The sequence below is a fragment of the Ooceraea biroi genome, chromosome 8, assembly GCF_003672135.1.
Source record: "Ooceraea biroi isolate clonal line C1 chromosome 8, Obir_v5.4, whole genome shotgun sequence".
NCBI classification, from domain to species: Eukaryota; Metazoa; Arthropoda; class Insecta; order Hymenoptera; family Formicidae; genus Ooceraea; species Ooceraea biroi.
Window position 1 is genome coordinate 15,177,257 of NC_039513.1, and position 17,985 is coordinate 15,195,241.

Genomic DNA, 17,985 nt, shown 5'->3' on the forward strand with positions numbered 1-17,985 from the left:
TTGATCGTAGATCTTTTTTTGCAGCGTAGGTTCTGCACGAGATAGAAAATCAAGAGAGAAAAATTGATCGGACGGATTATTATTTATCCTGAATAATGACTTTTTTACAACTTTGACCAATAAATTAATTAATCGCGTCGTGAACTGTACAGACACTTCATCGTTAACGACGTTTTTTTTGTTAATTAATATATGATCGTTCCAATTCATACTGGGCTGTTTAAAAAAAACGGATATATATATGAATAAAAGTATATGGGAAAAGCGATGTGAATTTTCGTCCGCCGACAATTGATAGTCACAACATATCAGCGTATTTGTTAAGAATAAATTTGTTAGGTTGAAGACTTTTACTTGACAGAAGAGAGACTCTCAAGAAGTGTACAAAAAAAGAGGTGGACACCTTAGATCCTTCTTGGAAAAAAAAGTAACATGTCATTTCGATAGCTTAGTGCGCAGGCTAAATTGTATTTTTTATTTTTCTGTAAAAAAATAATTATTTCAATCGAACGCACGAGAATTTACTGGAAGAATAAAACACTTTTTTTGTACATCTATCTGCCGCCTTCTTATTTACTACGCTTACTTCTTTCTCCGCAGCTACTCACAGCCTGTGCCAACCAGAATTTACAGTGGCTCAAATATAAATTGCACGATTAATCATATAATTATGTATTCCTCGTATACGCGCACGCAATCTCAGATGTTATAGAAATTATTTTTTTTTATGTCATGTACAAACGTGAGCGAAATATAATCAGCCAGTTCAATTCTATACTTGCGAAAAAAGGATTCTCACATTTCATTCGTCCGTCGTCTGTATGTGATACAGCGCCTTCGTCTCGTCGGAAATGACGCTTGGCGCGCCGGACATTAGATCTCGTCCCTCTATCGTTTTCGGGAAAGCTATAACGCTCCTTATGCTCTTCGCGTTGCAGAGCAAGCAGACGAGGCGATCCAATCCTTCAGAGATATAAATGATTGTATCTAATTTTCAAAAAATCGCAAGTGCGAATTTATTACGATGAAAATACGATACCTATAGCTATTCCGCCGTGAGGCGGAGCTCCGTACGTCAGAGCCTCGAGCATGTGCGACAATTTTGTCTCGTCTATGTCCAATATCCTCAACACCTGTCTCTGCAAATCCGCGTCGTGTATCCGGATCGAGCCCCCCGCGATCTCCGATCCATTCATAACCAGGTCATAGTGCAAGCTTCTGACCTGAAAACGTGTGAGAAAATGAACGTGATTGATACGAGCAACTTGATTCTTAATTTTTAACTTAAAATTCTACCAGAAATTAATTTTACTTTTAATGGATCAGTTGCAAGATACTCCACGTCATCTGGATGAGGCTGAGTGAACGGATGGTGCGTCGATTCTAGTTTTTCCTCGAACGTGAATAACGGGAAATCCGTGATCCACAGAAATTCAGCGTCGGGCGAGCGTATTCGTTCGCTCTTCGCTTCTAATACATTCGTGAATTGGACACGTAGCTTTCCTAAGAGTTTTAACTAAGTATCGTAGTTATTAAAAAAGCACAAGACAGCTTATTGTTACCGACACGGTTCAAGGAGAAACTTTCTACTCACTGCGTCAATTCGAGAGCCAACTGTTAATAACACCGCATCCCCTTGCTGTAATTTGCAGCGCCGCGATATATTTTCTGCCACTTCGCTTGAAAATAATTTAGCCAATTGCGTTCTCCACGAATCGCCTTCGACCTTCAATTGGATTAACTTCGTGCCATCAAAATAGTCACTGTGAATCTTGGAGAATTCGTCTCGGACGGACTTCGTGAAGTATTTCTGTAATATAAAATCGACAAATTAAAAGGGATAAAGACGCAAGTATAAAATCCAGTTGAAGATACAATCACGTACAGACTTGTTTGGGAAAACTAACGCGTACACGTTTGCTTTATCGTGTTCGAGTTTCATGCTCTCCTTTAATACTGGTAGATCAACAACGTGCGTCAGATTTTGTATCTGAAAAGCGTCTCGAAACGTTATTGAGCTCGAAAAAAAATAAAGAAAAATAAAGAAGCATAAGTATCTTTACCTGATACGGTATTCTCAGGTCTGGCTGATCGCTACCGTACAGTTCCATGACGTCGTCGTATGCCATGAGCTTGAAAGGTAGTTTTATGGAACCCAGTTCCTCCGGCCACGAGTGCGCCAGCAGATTTTCAATTAAACTCATCACTCCATCTCGATCGACGAACGACATCTCGATGTCCAGCTGCAACGTGACGGATGGCGATAATAAAGTACATAACGTCGCTCATATATACATGAGCGCGATGTACTTACCTGCGTAAACTCCGGCTGTCTGTCGTGCCTGGCGGTTTCATCTCGATAGCATCGGGCGATCTGAAAGTACCTGTCCAGGCCACCGACCATAAGAAGCTGCTTGAACTGCTGGGGACTCTGCACCAGCGAGTAAAAGTGGCCCGGTTGTCTGGTGGGTACTACAAACTCTTGCGCACCCTGAGCGACCAACAGATCTTACAGACATTGAGATTAAATTAAAGCTGAAGACTTCTTATCGAACGACATACCCCTGGTGTACTCTTGAAGAGCGTCGGTGTCTCAATGTCAACAAAGCTGCACTCGTTGATCAAAAATTCTCTCATCCTCATCGTGAGAGTGGAGCGCATCTTCATGTTCTTCTGCAGCTCGGGATACCTCAGCGAGAGGTATCTGTACTTCATCTGCTGGCTTTCCTTCGCCTTATTGAACTCCCTGATAAATATCGGAAGGTTCCGCGACGCCGCGTTTAGCACCTCTAAGGATTCAACGTGCACTTCCACGTCGCCCGTCTTCATCCTCTTGTTTTCTTGATTCTCGGGTCTCGACATAACTTTGCCCACTATGCTTAAGACACTTTCGTAGGACAAGTTCCGTATGACCTCCACCAGATCTTCCCTCTGAAATCATTGACTTTTCAGACGTCTCGCATGTTAAAAATTGAACGTTAAAAATTACAGCAGACAACGTGTCGTACGTCTTCCGGTACAAGCAGCTGCGTCGACCCGTACGAATCTCGTAGCGTTAAAAATTTGCACATTCTGTGGAATTCCAACCAGCCGCTCAATTTTACTTGCTCCCCAACGTTCTTGAGCGTCAACTCGCCACATGTATGCGTTCGCAGGACGTATCTGTTGGCTGGTGAAACTGAACTCGTTCTTGCTGAGGGTGCCGATTTGTCGGCGACTAAATTGTGCACGCAGGCTGCCGAAATCGGCATCCGAGTCTTTAAAAGGAGCTGAAACAAATTTACACAAGTGGATTTTAATGAATTCACACATGTTTCTGCATGACATGGCTCATGTTAATACTCTCAAATCGCTGTTCTACAATAAGATATAAAAATATGAAAAGCTTTAAAAACTTACATTTAATTGATATTTATTTATAATTGGCCACATGTGATGTCTCGTCATGGCACTGGTGCAACCAAAAACAATTCTACTACCGGCAAGCATTTTGCGCGTGTATTATTATCAATAATGAAAATCTTAGACACAAAATTATCGTCCCTTTCCCGTTATTTTCTCACTTCTCACGGTTTCGCTCTTTTACAGAAACATATTGATAAGTGCTGATAAATCTCGCGCTGTTCCAAAAACCTCGTAACCATAACCGTTTTAATTGTCGAGCTATCTCATTGGATCCGAAGAATTCGGGAGATTATTTATACGTTATTTACAATATTTGTCTGAAAAATTATTTAAAATTGTTGGTACGTATTCATGACGAATTATGTTTAAAAAATTACGTCAACCAGTACCATACGCTATTCTAGAACGCAAACAGTGGACATTTTTCTGTCGTACACCTGATTCCTAACCATCAATCTGACAATCGGCTGACTTCAAGCCAGTGGTTTTAACAAACACAGTATCGACTACGTATTTTGTGTTTTATAATAAGGGCACTCATGTTTCATTAAGAACGCCGTATTACATAATAAAAAGTAAGTTGAATTCGTCGAATAAATCCTCTAAATTGCACAATCACGCTCATAAACACGTATGCGAGTGAGCCGAACTGTCTTCCTAACCTATTCACGTATTCAGTAGGTTAGACAGTTCACCTGGAAAGAAAAGCATCCAACTCGATTACCTCGCGGAGCAGCGATGAGGATCTCGATATTTAACGAAAATGAATCCGTGCTGTTAGTTGGAGAGGGCAATTTCTCGTTCTCGCTAGCGTTGTTGCGGCACGATTTAAATGTCAAGCTAGTCGCTACCTGTTACGAGGTCGGTGCGAGTCGAGAGACTACAAAACGAAACGTAGAATATCTTCGGAATAATGGTTAGTAAATTTAAAATATTCACTGTAATCGAATTGTGCGGTCGTGAAGGAGAGAGCTATGCTTTTCTTTTCAGGTGTTTGCGTACTGTTCGACGTGGACGCTACGAAATTGGAGGAGTGCACCTCCTTGAGAACCGAGCCGTTTGACAAGGTTATCTTTAACTTTCCCCACGTGGGCGGTAAAATGAGAATAGAGAAGAATAGGGACCTGCTTAGAGCCTTCTTTCTGTCATCCGAAAGGATATTGAGAGATAACGGTCAGGTGTTGGTAACGCTGTGCAACGGGCAGGGTGGAACGCCCGTGGACGATCCCGGGAGGCGTTGGGACGATTCCTGGAAGATCGTTGAGATGGCTGCGCACGGCAATCTCGTCCTGACGAGGGTGGAGCCCTTCTTGTGGCACCACTTCCGAGACTATACCGTTACTGGCTACCGTAGCTTAGAGAAACAATTTCACACGGCGGGCTCGTTGACACACTTCTTCGTCAAGAGTGAACCACCCACGGTGCACAATATCGCACTCGACCGTAAATTAGATATCCCTGAGCGTAACTTCGACGGCACTACGTGGCGAGAGATGACGACGTACGCCCGAGGTACATCGGATTGTGATGCCAAGTGCGTCTATCCGTGCAGCTTCACGCTCGACTTAACGTTGTCCACCGACGCGGACTTTAGTACGGCCGAGTTCTACGTAGCGTTGTACAATTATGCCGGTGCCGTCATCGACAACGTCGATCTCATCGATCGTTACGCGTCCCCCGTCGACAGAAGGATCAAGAGAACCTACAGGATAACTTACAGATCGAACCGCGTACCGTTATATAGGAAAAGAGTCGTTGAACTGCACCAGAATGTAATCGCGGATTTTGTGGAGGGCAAATTTAACGTCGCCGTCTCGAGATAGGCCGACCTAAAAGCTAGCTAAATAATTGTTTGCTGAAAATAAAGTTGTTTAAACGGTACATTCATAATTAGTTAATCTTTTAAACCGTCTTACATCACTGACATCGTGCAGACTGGGAGATTCACGTTCTTCGTAATCGCTTGCAGATGCACCGTCTTCGTCTTCACTTGAGGAGCATCGTTGCAACGTGCAACGCGATTCAAAGGCACGGCTGTGAGATCACGTTGATCGGAAGGAGACGCGAGGTTTCACACAGAAATCTACTCAGGGCGCTATCTGTTACCGCGTGCGTCCACGAGGAGACTAGACCCACGGCTTTGCGCAGAAGAAAACCGAAATCGCAAAATCAATTAACTGTGCAGCATTTCGTGGACATTAAGCAAGTAAGCTAAGCACGTCGTATTGATGGGTCCTCGTCAGTTTATGAGCACACGATTGTCTCTCGTCAGGTAAAAACTATTGGAGGAAACGGCGGGGATGGACAAATATCGTTCTTACGATTGTGGGTGAACGATCGGGCTGGCCCCGACGGGGGCGACGGTGGGAACGGTGGTCATGTAATATTCGAGGTAAGATTATTGCGAATAAAATAAAATCTAAAAATCAAAATAAGATATTACTAATAAAGCCGGAGAGAAAAAACATAATTTATGTGTGCTATATATGTGTCTAATGTAAATTATATCTGATCATAAATGGGATATAATTGCTATCACACAGGCGAGCTCGAATGTGAAGGACCTTAAACATGTGCAGCCAATAATTACGGCTAAAGACGGAGAAAATGGCCTCGGCGACGAATGTTTCGGCAAAAATGCACCGCACAATACAGTACAAGTACCGATCGGCACAATCGTGCGTCACGTGGACGGTAAGATAGTGGCTGATTTGGATCGACCTGGAATGATGTTCATTGCCGCGAGAGGTGGTGCCGGCGGTCACGGAAATGCCTTTTTTAAGTCCAATGTCAATCAGTCACCTGAAATATCGGAATATGGTGCAATCGGCGAAAGTTTACAATATGTAGTGGAAGTAAGAAGTATGGCCCACATCGGATTGGTAAATATTTTTATATTCTTTTTCTTTTCGTTATATTTTTACTGTGATTTCATTATCGACGATTATCGTATTGAAGAAATTCGAGAAAATATTGATTTTAATTTTAATTAATTTTTCTAAAAGCTAACAATTAACGTCTTAGATTGGTCTCCCAAATGCTGGTAAAAGTACACTTCTGAGAGCGATATCCCGAGCTAGGCCAAAGATAGCAGCGTACCCGTTTACTACTTTAAAACCTCACATAGGCATGATAGAGTACGACGATTACGAACAAGTTGCAGGTGATTTGCATTGAACGTAGCACAGCCGAGACAGCCCTCACGCGCGTTTACTCACGGCCATTTATTTCAGTGGCCGACATGCCCGGTCTCATAGAAAATTCGCATAAGAATAAAGGGCTCGGCATAACTTTTCTCAAGCATGCCGAACGCTGTGCCGCTTTAGTCTTTATCGTGGATGTCACACTGGATGAGCCGTGGGAAGCTCTAGAAATCTTGCGATACGAGATTAATCAGTTTAATGAAAAGCTGAATGACAGGCCTCAACTCGTGGTAGCGAACAAAATGGACTTGCCAGATGCCGAGGTGAGCGATCAAAAATTCTCTCTTTTCCAGGAATTATTAAGGGAACATAATTTGAATGATGATGATAATATAGCGTGGTAATATCGAATAATCCTCACAACGATTTGTTTGTAATGTTTTATTTTTTAGAGAAACTTACAGTTACTGAAGAAAAACGTAGACTTACCAATAATACCTATCTCTGCTAAGGTAGGCACTAACGTCTCCGCTTTGTTAAAGGAGATTAGAATATTGTATGACAATCTTAAAGGTGACGAAACAAAGAAAAGCACTGACAATTTTTCATAGAAATTAATTCCCGACGAAAGAAACCACACTGCTCTTTTTACGCAATAAAGCCGGTAAAAAGTAAAAAATCTGTAGAAAACGAGTGTACTTATTATTATTATTATTATTATTATTATGAATTATTGTGGACTTCTGAATGGCGTTTTACCGTGAATGTTTTCAGCTTTCAGGCAAAGTTTAAAATCTTTTAGCACTTCCTGCACCTTCGGCTCATTCAAGATCGTCAAGAACCACCTGTTTAAATTCTTGTACGGTTCTCTGTGATTAGGATCGAACGCGAATTCGTACAAGGGCAACAATGTACTGAAGATAAATAGATCTGCGAGCGTGATCCTCTCTCTTACCAAGTACGTCTTCGTACGTAGTATCGCGTCGAGTCGTTCCAGAGCGTCGGTAAGCTCCACTTTAGAAACGTTCATGTTCGATTTCGTATCGTTCGCCGCGAAAAGAGCGATCAGCGGGAGCACCGTGGCGGTGACCGCCGGCAAAATGTGGTTCTGCGCGTAGCTCATCCATTGCAAAACCTGACTGGACGCGAAGAAATCGTCCTCGCACCGTAGATCCGAATTTGCCAGGTAGAACGCGATGGCACTGCCGTCGTGCAACGTGATCTCCGGTGTCTCCAATTTTATGTCGTAAGAGTGAGGCTGCTCCTGATAGTGAATTTGCTTAAAATTCAGACGGAAGCCAGTGTACTGCGAGATTATTTGCGCCAGATAATATTTCGTGCTCCCTACGTAGGCGTGAAGCACCAATTGCGATTCCAAACGCGTTTCCAAATCGATATGAATCTTCTTACACATATTGTTGACTGAAAACACAATTTTTGACCAATGTAATTCAAACGGATAATTATCTATGCGAAAATTGCTCTACATATTTTTCATAAAGTGATTCATTGATAAACTGATTAACCCTTTGAGGCATAGTGGTAAGTATACGTACCACCTATTTATTCTCACATTTTCCTGAAATATTTCATATTTGAGGAATTCTTGTCCGGTGTTTTGCGTTTTTTAGCTTCGTATATGATACGGGAACATACATGAAAGGTTGAAAAGTGTTTTGCATAAGTTGCCCATTTATTATAAATAAACAAAGTGTGAAAAATACACATTTTTACAGAAAAAAATCATTTCCCACGAACTATGAGTGAATGTTTTGCTCAAAATCAAGATTTGGGGGTTTTTTGGGTCGCTGATTACGAATCTAAGGTCCAAATTCTAAAATTCGCGATTTTTCATTTTTTCGTCCGCTATCTTGGATCCGCCATCTTGAATTTCGAAAATCTGATAACGGATTCGTCATCAGCGACCCCAGAAACCCCCGCATATAAATTTTCATGTGATTCGGATTTTCTAAAAAATGCGTGCCTCAAAGGGTTAAATTTGAAGCTCATAATTTTGCGGTGTGAATTAAAATCTCGCACAATTCCGAAAAAATGTCTATCGATAATATTTTTGTACTTACGTGGAAGGCCGAGTTTCTCATTAGCGTATTCGTAAGTCTTCTTTATTATTTCCTCGAATTGCTGATCGCTACACTCAATTGTGCCAGAGGCTTGCGCGGACTCAGCCTTTCCGCCTCCCTTGCCGTTTATCATCGGTACGAACGCTTGAATCCATTCATTCGCTTTCAGCCCCTTCATTATCGCGGACTGTGAAGAAATTCCGTTTCAATCCGACGTTCTGATCCGCGCTACGATGCTTAGGCATGAGGGTCTTACCTTAGGAACGGAACAGAGAGCGAATACTTTCTTTTCTTCGTTGTCATAAGTCAACAGCAAGGCGCTCGTCACCGGTGACAGCTCTCTAATCTTCTTCAGCGCGAAGTCCACGGCTTTCGTATGATTCGACGCGTCTATCTTCTCAACCAAAACTGGACTCCCAGCCATGGCTCTCAGCAACTGCGCAACATCCTCCTTAACTCGCATCATGATACTGCCCCTGCGCATAGATGCCTCCCTCTCAAGAGCGTTTTTATACATATTCAGCGTGTCACGGAGTATAAACTGTACGTAAAAGAACAAGTTATTCGGACAAGAGCTCGTCGATCAGAATTAGAATACGCTAATTAATTACAAACCCAATTACCTTCTGCCACGTAGAGATTGTGGCACGTGACACGTCATTTAACAATTCTGTTATCCTCTTCATGAGATCTTTAGTATCCCGTCGACATCTGTCCGGCTTGACCTGATCTTGAAGGTCGTACACTACCTTGCACATCGACTGCGCTCTGAGTATAGCCTTGGTCGCTGGTAATCCAGTGAGCGCCACTATGCGCCTGATGCCCTTGGCGATCGCCTCTTCACTGATTATTACAAAATCGCCTATGTGGTCGGTGGTGTGCAGGTGCCTGTTGGATATATCGTGAATAGAAAGAAGAAATACAAGATCATGATTAAAAACACGTTTATGTAGAACGTACGTTCCACCGCAAAATTCCACGCTGTTCTCGAAACCAGCTGAACTTGAGGGATCTTTCTGCAGTACCTCAACCGGTACACCTATGCTGACGACGCGCACCGGGTCAGGATACGTCTCCTCGAACATTGCACGCACGCCGTGAATGCTCTTCGCTAGGGCCAAGTTGCATTCCAGCCTAAAAATTACCTCAGCCTTCTTGACCAAGTCATGGACGATGTTCTCCGTCAATCTTACTTGCTCCGCGGTCATCGGTCCTGTTACGAGAGATTGATAACAGTATTTTATTATAACTCAATTTACCTCTTCGAACGTACCTTTCTTTGAAAAATCGAAGCGCAGCCTGTCCGGCGCGACTAACGATCCTTTCTGATCAACTTCCGGCCCGTACATTTTCCTAAGCGCGTAATTCAGGACGTGCGTGGCACTGTGATTGCCCATTATGAGCCGCCTGCGTACTGTATCTATATTCGTGCGAACCTTGTCTCCCTTTCTCAGCGTACCCTCGCCCACAGTGCCGATGTGCAGCACGTAACCGGCTCTCACTTGAACGTTCGTTATGCGAACCTCCGTAGCCTTTGAAAAATGGAAAACTGTGTTAGCGAGCTCTTGCCTTTGTTAGTTAGAAAGCGAAATAGGTTTCACTGTTTCGCGTACCTCATCATCGACCTTCACCAAGAATCCTTCGTCGTATATCTGTCCACCTTGTTCCGCGTAAAAGTTCGTCGTGTCCAGCAGGATTCCAACCTCGCCCTCGCCAGAGGACACCTCATCGACGAAGGTCCTGGCGCGTCTCAGCGCGATCACGGTACCCGTGCACGGCTTGAATTCGTACTCCTTGTATAACTCCTCAGTACCGTATCGACTCAAGTATGCCGACCTGGAATCGTACTTGGGAGAGTCATCCGTAGGTTTGATGTCCAGCTCTTGCAACTCCGTGATGGCGTGGACGTCCAGGTTGATTTGGTCGTCGACTCCGCCAGCTTTGTTTTGCGAAATTAACTGTAATCAAGAAGACACGTGAAGAATATGAGAGCGCAACGAGGACATTTACGTTGCAGCTCTAGCTCTTCACGGACCAATCGTTACGCGTAATACCTGCGCTCGCTTCTTAGCTTCCTCGTACGCCGCCATATCGATCTTCAACCCCTTCTCCTCGGCCATCAGCTGAGTGAGGTCCACCGGGAAGCCGTAAGTGTCGTACAAGCGCCACGCAACGTCGCCAGGCACGATGTCGGTCGACTCCAATTTTTCGATCGTTCTGTTCAACAAGTTACGACCGCGCGATAGAGTCTTCAAGAACTGTGTCTCTTCCTCGTTCACTATGTCTATTGTAGTCTGCGGATCCTTCTTTAGCTCCGGGAAAGTATTACCTGCAACAACGTAGGTTTTAATAACCTGGCAGTGCGAGCGACAAGTTATGTTTTTTTATCACGGTAAAATACTCACCAAGAAGCTTCACGACCACGTACACCAGATTTCCAAAGAATTGTGGCTTGGCGTTCAGTTTTTCGGTCGCGTAGCGTACGGCGCGCCGCAAAATTCTCCTTATGACGTATCTGTATAAATAAAAAATATTAAATAAAATATAAATACAAAATATTAAATAAAAATAGATTTTATATCGGAAAGAAGAGAGAATGGAATATTAATAACAGAATATCATGCTCCTGCTTACCCCCTGCCAGTGTTATCAGGCATTCCTCCATCCGCTAGGGCAATGGTGATTGTTCGAGCATGATCAGCCAGAACTCTGTACGCCATGTCGATCCCGTCGACATCTTCGGCTCCCACTTTGCCCTGATAAGGTCGGGCGCCGGTATTCTTCTGAATCGTAGCGAACAAACGTGCAAACAGATCGGTATCATAATTAGACCGTTTGTTTTGAATTACTGACACCAATCGCTCCAGGCCTAGACCACAGTCTATGTGCTTCTTTGGTAACGTCTTAAGGCTACCGTCCGATTCTCTGAACCATTAAGATAATTCAAGTTACTCATTAAATTCATTGGGAAATGATCGAGTTTGAGCTCATGTTAATTGAATATACCTGTTATATTGAATGAAGACGAGATTCCAGATTTCAAGTACGTCGGGGTCATCCATATTGACGAGATGAGCCGCTTCCCTGCCACCGATGCGGTCGTAATGCAGTTCACTACACGGTCCACAAGGTCCGGTTTCACCCATTTCCCAAAAATTATCTTTCATGCTGCCTGGTATAACGTGCGAGGCAGGTAACCTGTGGATTTATGCATCGTAAACTTTAAGTGTAAAATTACAAGGGCAAATATTAAGCTAAAGTTATGAGAAAAAATATTAAGACAAATATACAATTAATATGTAATGAAATATATTTTCGAATTCCTGTCTAATGTGATTTTAAAGCGAAGATACCCAAGAGAAAGCCATAATTCCTTGCACTCGTTATCCGGTTCCAGGTTGCTCTTCTCATCACCACCAAAATACGTCACGTACAACCGGTCGGCTGGCAGCTCTAATACGCCGGTTAGAAATTCCCAGGCCCAAGCACATATTTCTTTCTATAAAAATAATATAATTCTCCTTTACATATAAAAATGTCATGTATTAAAAAATAAAAATCAGTTCTACCGAAATATTACCTTGAAGTAATCTCCAAAGGACCAGTTGCCCATCATTTCAAAGAACGTATGATGATAAACGTCTTTACCGACGTCATCCAGATCGTTATGCTTGCCGCCGGCTCTGATGCACTTCTGGCTGTTAACCACGCGGGTCAATTTTGCCATATCACTGTTAGGATCAACGGTTCCTAGGAACATCGGCTTAAACTGAAAAAAAAATGTTTACAATGAGGTCCAAGCTAGTAGTCGTATGAAGTGCCAGAAAGAAAGCACACGATGCGAGAGTTGGCATCGATACCTGATTCATCCCGGCATTCGTAAAGAGTAATGTTGGGTCATCGTGAGGTATCGTCGAACTTGAATGTACATATTCGTGACCCTTACTCTGGAAGAAATCGATGTAAGCCTGCCGTATTTCCTTCGCACTCATCCTCTTCTTCGAACGTCCTTCGAGCTCGGTAGCTGACATTTTGACACTCCGGTCGGAATTCATTTTCTGCAAAAGCTATAACACGTTGTGAACGATAAGTACACGGTTCGCCATATGGCTTCGAATTGCATCAGAAATTTCGGTGACACGAAGAGAATTCGTGCCGAACAATGAGGAAGAAACTTTCTTCTCGTGAATAATAGAATTCCGTCTTTCGACTTTGGAAAAACGCGTCGGATTCACGAAAGACAGGGGGAAGACCCGTGAAAATTTAGCGCGAGGCTTACTCCCAGAACGCGGAGATGCAGAATAATCCAGGAAAGCACAGCTGATCCGCGCGACTGGTATCGACACGAGAGCGCGTGCAAGGTGAAAGGAGCGAAGAAAAGGAATCAGAGCACATGCAGGCTTGCGCTTTCGTGGCCAGCAGGCGGAACGGGCGGAATGGGGCCGGGGGCGTCCAATCGCTGTATCGATCTCGCGCAGGCCGAAATGAAACAACGTGTCAAGCGATAACCGGTAGTGGTGACTCGTCGATGTATGTATGAATGTGTGCGTAGCCGAGAGGTAAACAGAGAGAAGGAAAATACTGCACAATGCCGTTTATGATAGGCAAGGAGCCCGTGCGGCGAACGGTGAAATATTTGATGTCCGGCAAATTGGTTCTGAAGGACAAGATACAAATACTGTCCATCAATTACAACACGCACGGCGATCATCATAAAGGCGCAAGGTGAAGCCTTACAGGTTATGTATTAACCCTCCGGTAGTCGCGATATTTTTCTCCTACGAATTAATTTTCTCGCGCTGTATCTCACACAGATATCATTTTTCTCTTGCTTCTTGAAATATTTTTTACCCTCATTAATACTTGGTTAATACACACCAGACAAATAATAGTTTTAAAAAATAGTAAACAAATTGAGGGTTAAACGCTGCTCGATGCGTTGTCTCGGGGCGCTAACGAGAGAATTCCTGCAATTTTTCCTCTTGCAGGAATTTCATATTTTGGCACTTGCCGCAGCTGCAGTACAAGAATCCGAACGTGCAGATAATTACGTTCAAGAACATCACACCGTCGCCGTTCATGAAGTGCTACTATGGTAATCTAGGTTTTAGACAAATTTTTAACATAATAATTGATCAAGAAAGCACCGCGTGCTTTATTTGAAGACATGATACGCAACATGAGGAACGCTGTTACTCCTTGCAGATGACGGAAAGACGATGTTGATAGACATAGAGGGTAAGTCCAAGGACGAGATACTCGAACATCTCAGAACAGTGATCGGCAAGCCTGTGGAAGTCCTGCACCAGGAGGCTATCGCTATGGAGAAGAAGGACAATCCAGCGAACTTTGGAGTGCACTGTGAGAAGAGCTGCATCTGCCACGTACCTGGACAAGTGCCGTGCCCTGGCATAGTGCCTCTGCCAGATCACATGCGTGGGAAGATCATTGTCGATAAATTAACCAATAATTAGATAAGCTCTGTCCGTTAAAAAGTTTCTTGTATTATAATTGTACATACACTTACACACTCGTCGATTCTGCGCCCTTGTTGTCCCCTTTTTATCTGTAAATGAAAAATGGAAGCAATTCGGGCAGTTCACACTTCGTTCCGCGGCGCGTCACGTTTGATTTTATTATATAAAAAAGGAGCCTCAGATATATATTACGAAAATACATGTATGTCGGTGTACATATTAGTTCTCTCACACCTAGAGATTCATATACAGGATCGCTATCGGAAGTTAAAAGGTATTTGATCCAGCACGTGCCACACCGTAAAGTACTCGATTCAGAATAACACGCGTAACGCACGGCAGAAATATTTCGAGCTGCAAGAATTAAGTCACGTCGCTGACGGCTCATTAAAAATATTCGTAGCTTCGTTTCCCGTCTTCGTTCTCGCTCGCGAGAATCGACGCACTCGCCTGTCTACGATTGAGGAATCGCGTTTCATTTCGGTTGTCAATGTATAATGCAAAAATATATATACATATAAAATTGTTGATGGGCAGGGTTAAAGCGAGATCCATAATATTATAAATATTAATACAAAATAATATAAATATTACAAGACGAAATCATGGAAGGAGCGCGAATGAGGATGAGCCGTTGTTCGGCAAATGAAAAAATATTCAAGGATGTACGCGTGAATTATCTTCTCGGTTTATGCCGAGTGTACGGCTTGTTGTGATGGTAGTAGTGGCTCGCACGACCGTAGTGACGCGTAGAGGTGGACGGTTTTTGATTTTCTGCCTTCTGATAGAGCTGTACGATCGGTGAGCCTTCCAACGGCTTGTTCAGCTCGAACTCCTCCTTCGACTCTTTCATCATCTTGAGCTTCGCCTCAATCGCTTGGATAGCCGTCTCCCGACTGCAAGCAGATTCATTTCACATTCGTATAAATATTTAAAGATTGCCTCAAGAAACATCAAACATTAAAATTACCTTATCTTCTTGTCTTCCTTCTTCGCACCGGCCAACGCGGGAATATCTATTTTTGGTTTCGGCTTGTCCATGTCCGACTAAATTAAGAATCGATTATTCCAAGTTTTTCGCTTAGCTTCAAGACTCGCATCGTGTTAAAAATTATATTTACAAAAATTTAGTTTCGGTAATCATGGATATAAAACAGGCATGGACGTACCTCGGTGACACTGTGTGCCCATCTGACGATGATATTCTTGGCTCCAACTTTCAAGTTGTGCAAAGCATCTTTGGCTGTGTTGGCATCCTGGATCGTCTTATACGTGACGAACGCGTATCCTCTCGGCTGACCAGCCTGGGGCCCCGATCGATGAAACAGCAGGTCGAACTTTTCGATTGTGCCGTATTTTTGGGCAAGTTTTAGGAGTTGGTACCGGTTGATAAAAAAAAGAGTTAGTCTTTTTTCAAATTTTTCTACTAACGCAACAAGATGTACTATATCGTAGGAGTCTACGACACATTTCTGCGAAACATTTCCTTTGGATATTAAATCTCGAAATAAAAAGAGACTATCGAGGTTTTATAAAGAGAGAGAATTATAATTATAATATAAATACTTACTCATTAACTCTTAGATCTAAGTTGCCCACCCATAAGCGCCTATCCTCGACCTGATTCGACTTTATTATGGGTTCTAATGGCAAAGGAACTTCGTTGCTGGACTGTAAATACAAATTACACTTTAATTCGTTACGTACAGACATTTAAGACTGTTAATTTATAATGTAGGCACAAAAAAAGACAGTTAAAATGTTTTTGAAAATTAAATAAAAATACTAAGTTAATTTTAAATAAGCAGAAGTTTGAGTAATCTTCGATTAGAACGGTGTAATTTGTTTCTTCTAATTTTTGATCACTCAGAGGCAATCTGAAGCTAACCTTTTCATATTAAAAAAAAAGGGGAAACAAGCCCTTACCTCCATTCCGAGATGAAACGGTTGATTGGTTAACTGTCAGATGATATAAATAAGTGTCGAGGAACCTTGGTTTATCGGTATCGCGCGGCTGTTTTAATAGGCAAATAAAATATCAGTCTTCAGGTGTTTCAAGATATTTGTAAAACCTTTTAGGAACGGGGAAGCTTTCACTGCTACAGTGCTTGCGACTCATTCGAGAGAAAATTCGTCAGTTTTTTCGAAAAACTGTCACATCGGAGAGCCGTTCGTAGAATGCCGCGAGGATAAAAGCGTGTAACAAATTGGTAACTCCGTGTGATTCCGCATTTTACGTAAACGTCGACGTGCGAATCCCATGTAATACAGTATTGATTTATATTATTTTTTTTTCCCAATCGCGACACCGACCGACACCGCGATGCGACTCGTAGTTCGAAAATGTATCGTAGCGCTCTAGTCACTTCTTGCGGCTAAATCAAGAATTAGTAAGTTATTGCGTCGGTAAAACAGATCGAATCGGATGTCTCGAATGTATCTCGAGGTGATCGAAAACTCGGCGCGGATCTTTTCGCAAAATTCATCGAATACTGAATTATTACAATACATTCCAAATCAATTTCTTTTTCAACGCAAGACTTTTTATTCTATAAAATGTATAAAAAATTTGAACATTTTAATACGCATTAAAAAACTCGGAAATTTCAGGTTCAAAGTTAAAATACTCTAAATAATTCGCCTCAACGTCCGTAAACTCGGGAATGGTATTCCTTGGCGAATCAATTCTTCGTAACCGTTAGTTCCGCAAACAGATTTTAAGTGTAAAGCACGTTTAATCGTCTCCATCGACCATGGTCGAACCCTTCGCGTCTCGGTAAACAGAGCTTGAATCTGATCTTCAGTTAAGAATGAACTTAAAGCTTTTTTGTACTTATTATCGTTACTCTTATTTTTCATCGTCTGAATCGTATTTCTCAGAGCTTTTATGTTCTTCCTTAGTTTTATCAAGCATAAATACTGTTTTCGAATAGTTTCTTCTAATTTTGCTATCTCTCTTCTATCAGAGTCACCTGTAGATGAGACACGTGACGTAGGCTCGGAATCATTTGCAATCTAAAAAGCATTTTGTACATCTTACAGTATCTTCAAATATATTTTGCTTTTGATATAGTGTTATTTATTATTTCAATACCAACCTGACAATTTTGCTTTTGAATATTATTATCCATTGTTTCATCATCCGTTTGTTTGTCAGGTTGTACAGTAGCTGCAACACGTGCCGTTGATAGATCATTTGTCTCACTGGAGTCATTTATAATCTAAACAATTTTGTTGCATTATAATACGCTGAAGTGTATTTTGTAGTTTTATTATTGCAAATATTTCAAACCTAACCTGGCATTCTTCATCCAAAACGTCAATTGGCTGATTACTCTCAGATTCATTTCTTCGCACAATATAGTCCACTCTATTGCCTTCGCTTGATACTTCCTTGATTGGTGACACCTCCTTCTCGTTTTCCGTTACTTTCTTCTTCCAAAAAAATCCAAATATCGTCGGAACTGCATTCTGTTTCAGTTTTCGTTTCTTGTCAGCTCTTCGCTCCCACATTTCTGAAGGGAAGTGCACCTATGACAGGAACAATTTTAATTTTACAATTCAATCATCAGTTACAATATAAAAGTATGACAGTTTTACCTCACAGAGACAAGAGTTGTTCGTTGGTTCCCAATCTGCGCGGTCAACATTTTGTGCCCATATAGCTCGACGTTCTGCATCTCTTGGGAAAACTTTCATAACGTAACCTTTTTTCGAGGAATTGTTGCAGAACGGTGCCGAACACCCTGTCATTTTGCGAATAATCACGTGCGCGAGTTTAACAATTAAAGAAAAATACGATCGTCACACGTTGTTGTGGATAGTCACGTGTTTTTATAGGTTAGAGTGAGATAGTATATATTTCTTTCTCTCTCATAG

The 17,985-nt window shown here is 42.3% G+C and overlaps 6 protein-coding genes across 8 annotated transcripts; 2 read left to right on the forward strand and 4 right to left on the reverse strand.

The window, feature by feature from the left end:
• Positions 1 to 67: 67 nt before the first annotated feature.
• Positions 68 to 3,988, reverse strand: LOC105285636 (aspartate--tRNA ligase, mitochondrial). 2 transcript variants are annotated; one of them, XM_011349954.3, is made up of 10 exons: positions 3,400 to 3,988; positions 3,009 to 3,269; positions 2,563 to 2,931; positions 2,315 to 2,491; positions 2,064 to 2,243; positions 1,886 to 1,990; positions 1,595 to 1,810; positions 1,313 to 1,516; positions 1,040 to 1,223; positions 68 to 963 (listed from the first exon to the last, which is right to left on the reverse strand). In XM_011349954.3, the coding sequence occupies exons 1-10, from the start codon at positions 3,487 to 3,489 to the stop codon at positions 803 to 805; spliced, it is 1,947 nt and encodes a 648-aa protein (XP_011348256.2). In that variant the 5' UTR covers positions 3,490 to 3,988; the 3' UTR covers positions 68 to 802. The 2 variants fall into 2 exon arrangements, with proteins under 2 accessions (XP_011348256.2, XP_011348257.2); XM_011349955.3 differs by lacking the exon at positions 1,886 to 1,990 and having other exon boundaries at positions 3,400 to 3,538.
• On the forward strand, positions 3,845 to 7,230 carry LOC105285637 (mitochondrial ribosome-associated GTPase 2). Its single transcript, XM_026971606.1, has 9 exons — positions 3,845 to 3,980; positions 4,084 to 4,321; positions 4,396 to 4,906; positions 5,485 to 5,611; positions 5,678 to 5,797; positions 5,949 to 6,287; positions 6,430 to 6,568; positions 6,639 to 6,871; positions 7,001 to 7,230. The coding sequence occupies exons 2-9, from the start codon at positions 4,144 to 4,146 to the stop codon at positions 7,157 to 7,159; spliced, it is 1,806 nt and encodes a 601-aa protein (XP_026827407.1). The 5' UTR covers positions 3,845 to 3,980; positions 4,084 to 4,143; the 3' UTR covers positions 7,160 to 7,230.
• LOC105285638 (alanine--tRNA ligase, cytoplasmic) lies at positions 6,975 to 13,046 on the reverse strand. 2 transcript variants are annotated; one of them, XM_011349960.3, is made up of 16 exons: positions 12,909 to 13,046; positions 12,490 to 12,696; positions 12,210 to 12,398; positions 11,983 to 12,128; positions 11,636 to 11,827; positions 11,264 to 11,554; positions 11,035 to 11,144; positions 10,684 to 10,958; positions 10,243 to 10,587; positions 9,903 to 10,161; positions 9,590 to 9,842; positions 9,253 to 9,517; positions 8,886 to 9,170; positions 8,630 to 8,816; positions 7,308 to 7,970; positions 6,975 to 7,228 (listed from the first exon to the last, which is right to left on the reverse strand). In XM_011349960.3, exons 2-16 carry the CDS (start codon positions 12,682 to 12,684, stop codon positions 7,197 to 7,199), a joined length of 3,687 nt encoding a protein of 1,228 aa, XP_011348262.1. In that variant the 5' UTR covers positions 12,685 to 12,696; positions 12,909 to 13,046; the 3' UTR covers positions 6,975 to 7,196. The 2 variants fall into 2 exon arrangements, with proteins under 2 accessions (XP_011348262.1, XP_011348264.1); XM_011349962.2 differs by lacking the exon at positions 6,975 to 7,228 and adding an exon at positions 8,105 to 8,179 and having other exon boundaries at positions 7,860 to 7,970.
• A 76-nt stretch (positions 13,047 to 13,122) lies between these two features.
• Positions 13,123 to 14,155, forward strand: LOC105285628 (probable 28S ribosomal protein S25, mitochondrial). The gene is made up of 3 exons (XM_011349940.3): positions 13,123 to 13,354; positions 13,618 to 13,724; positions 13,835 to 14,155. The coding sequence occupies exons 1-3, from the start codon at positions 13,218 to 13,220 to the stop codon at positions 14,101 to 14,103; spliced, it is 513 nt and encodes a 170-aa protein (XP_011348242.1). The 5' UTR covers positions 13,123 to 13,217; the 3' UTR covers positions 14,104 to 14,155.
• LOC105285629 (probable RNA-binding protein 18) lies at positions 14,116 to 16,517 on the reverse strand. Its single transcript, XM_011349941.3, has 5 exons — positions 16,033 to 16,517; positions 15,677 to 15,777; positions 15,276 to 15,489; positions 15,077 to 15,153; positions 14,116 to 15,002 (listed from the first exon to the last, which is right to left on the reverse strand). Exons 1-5 carry the CDS (start codon positions 16,036 to 16,038, stop codon positions 14,783 to 14,785), a joined length of 618 nt encoding a protein of 205 aa, XP_011348243.1. The 5' UTR covers positions 16,039 to 16,517; the 3' UTR covers positions 14,116 to 14,782.
• A 110-nt stretch (positions 16,518 to 16,627) lies between these two features.
• LOC105285630 (THAP domain-containing protein 11) lies at positions 16,628 to 17,893 on the reverse strand. Its single transcript, XM_011349944.3, has 4 exons — positions 17,707 to 17,893; positions 17,404 to 17,637; positions 17,205 to 17,327; positions 16,628 to 17,121 (listed from the first exon to the last, which is right to left on the reverse strand). Exons 1-4 carry the CDS (start codon positions 17,857 to 17,859, stop codon positions 16,735 to 16,737), a joined length of 897 nt encoding a protein of 298 aa, XP_011348246.1. The 5' UTR covers positions 17,860 to 17,893; the 3' UTR covers positions 16,628 to 16,734.
• Positions 17,894 to 17,985: the final 92 nt, after the last annotated feature.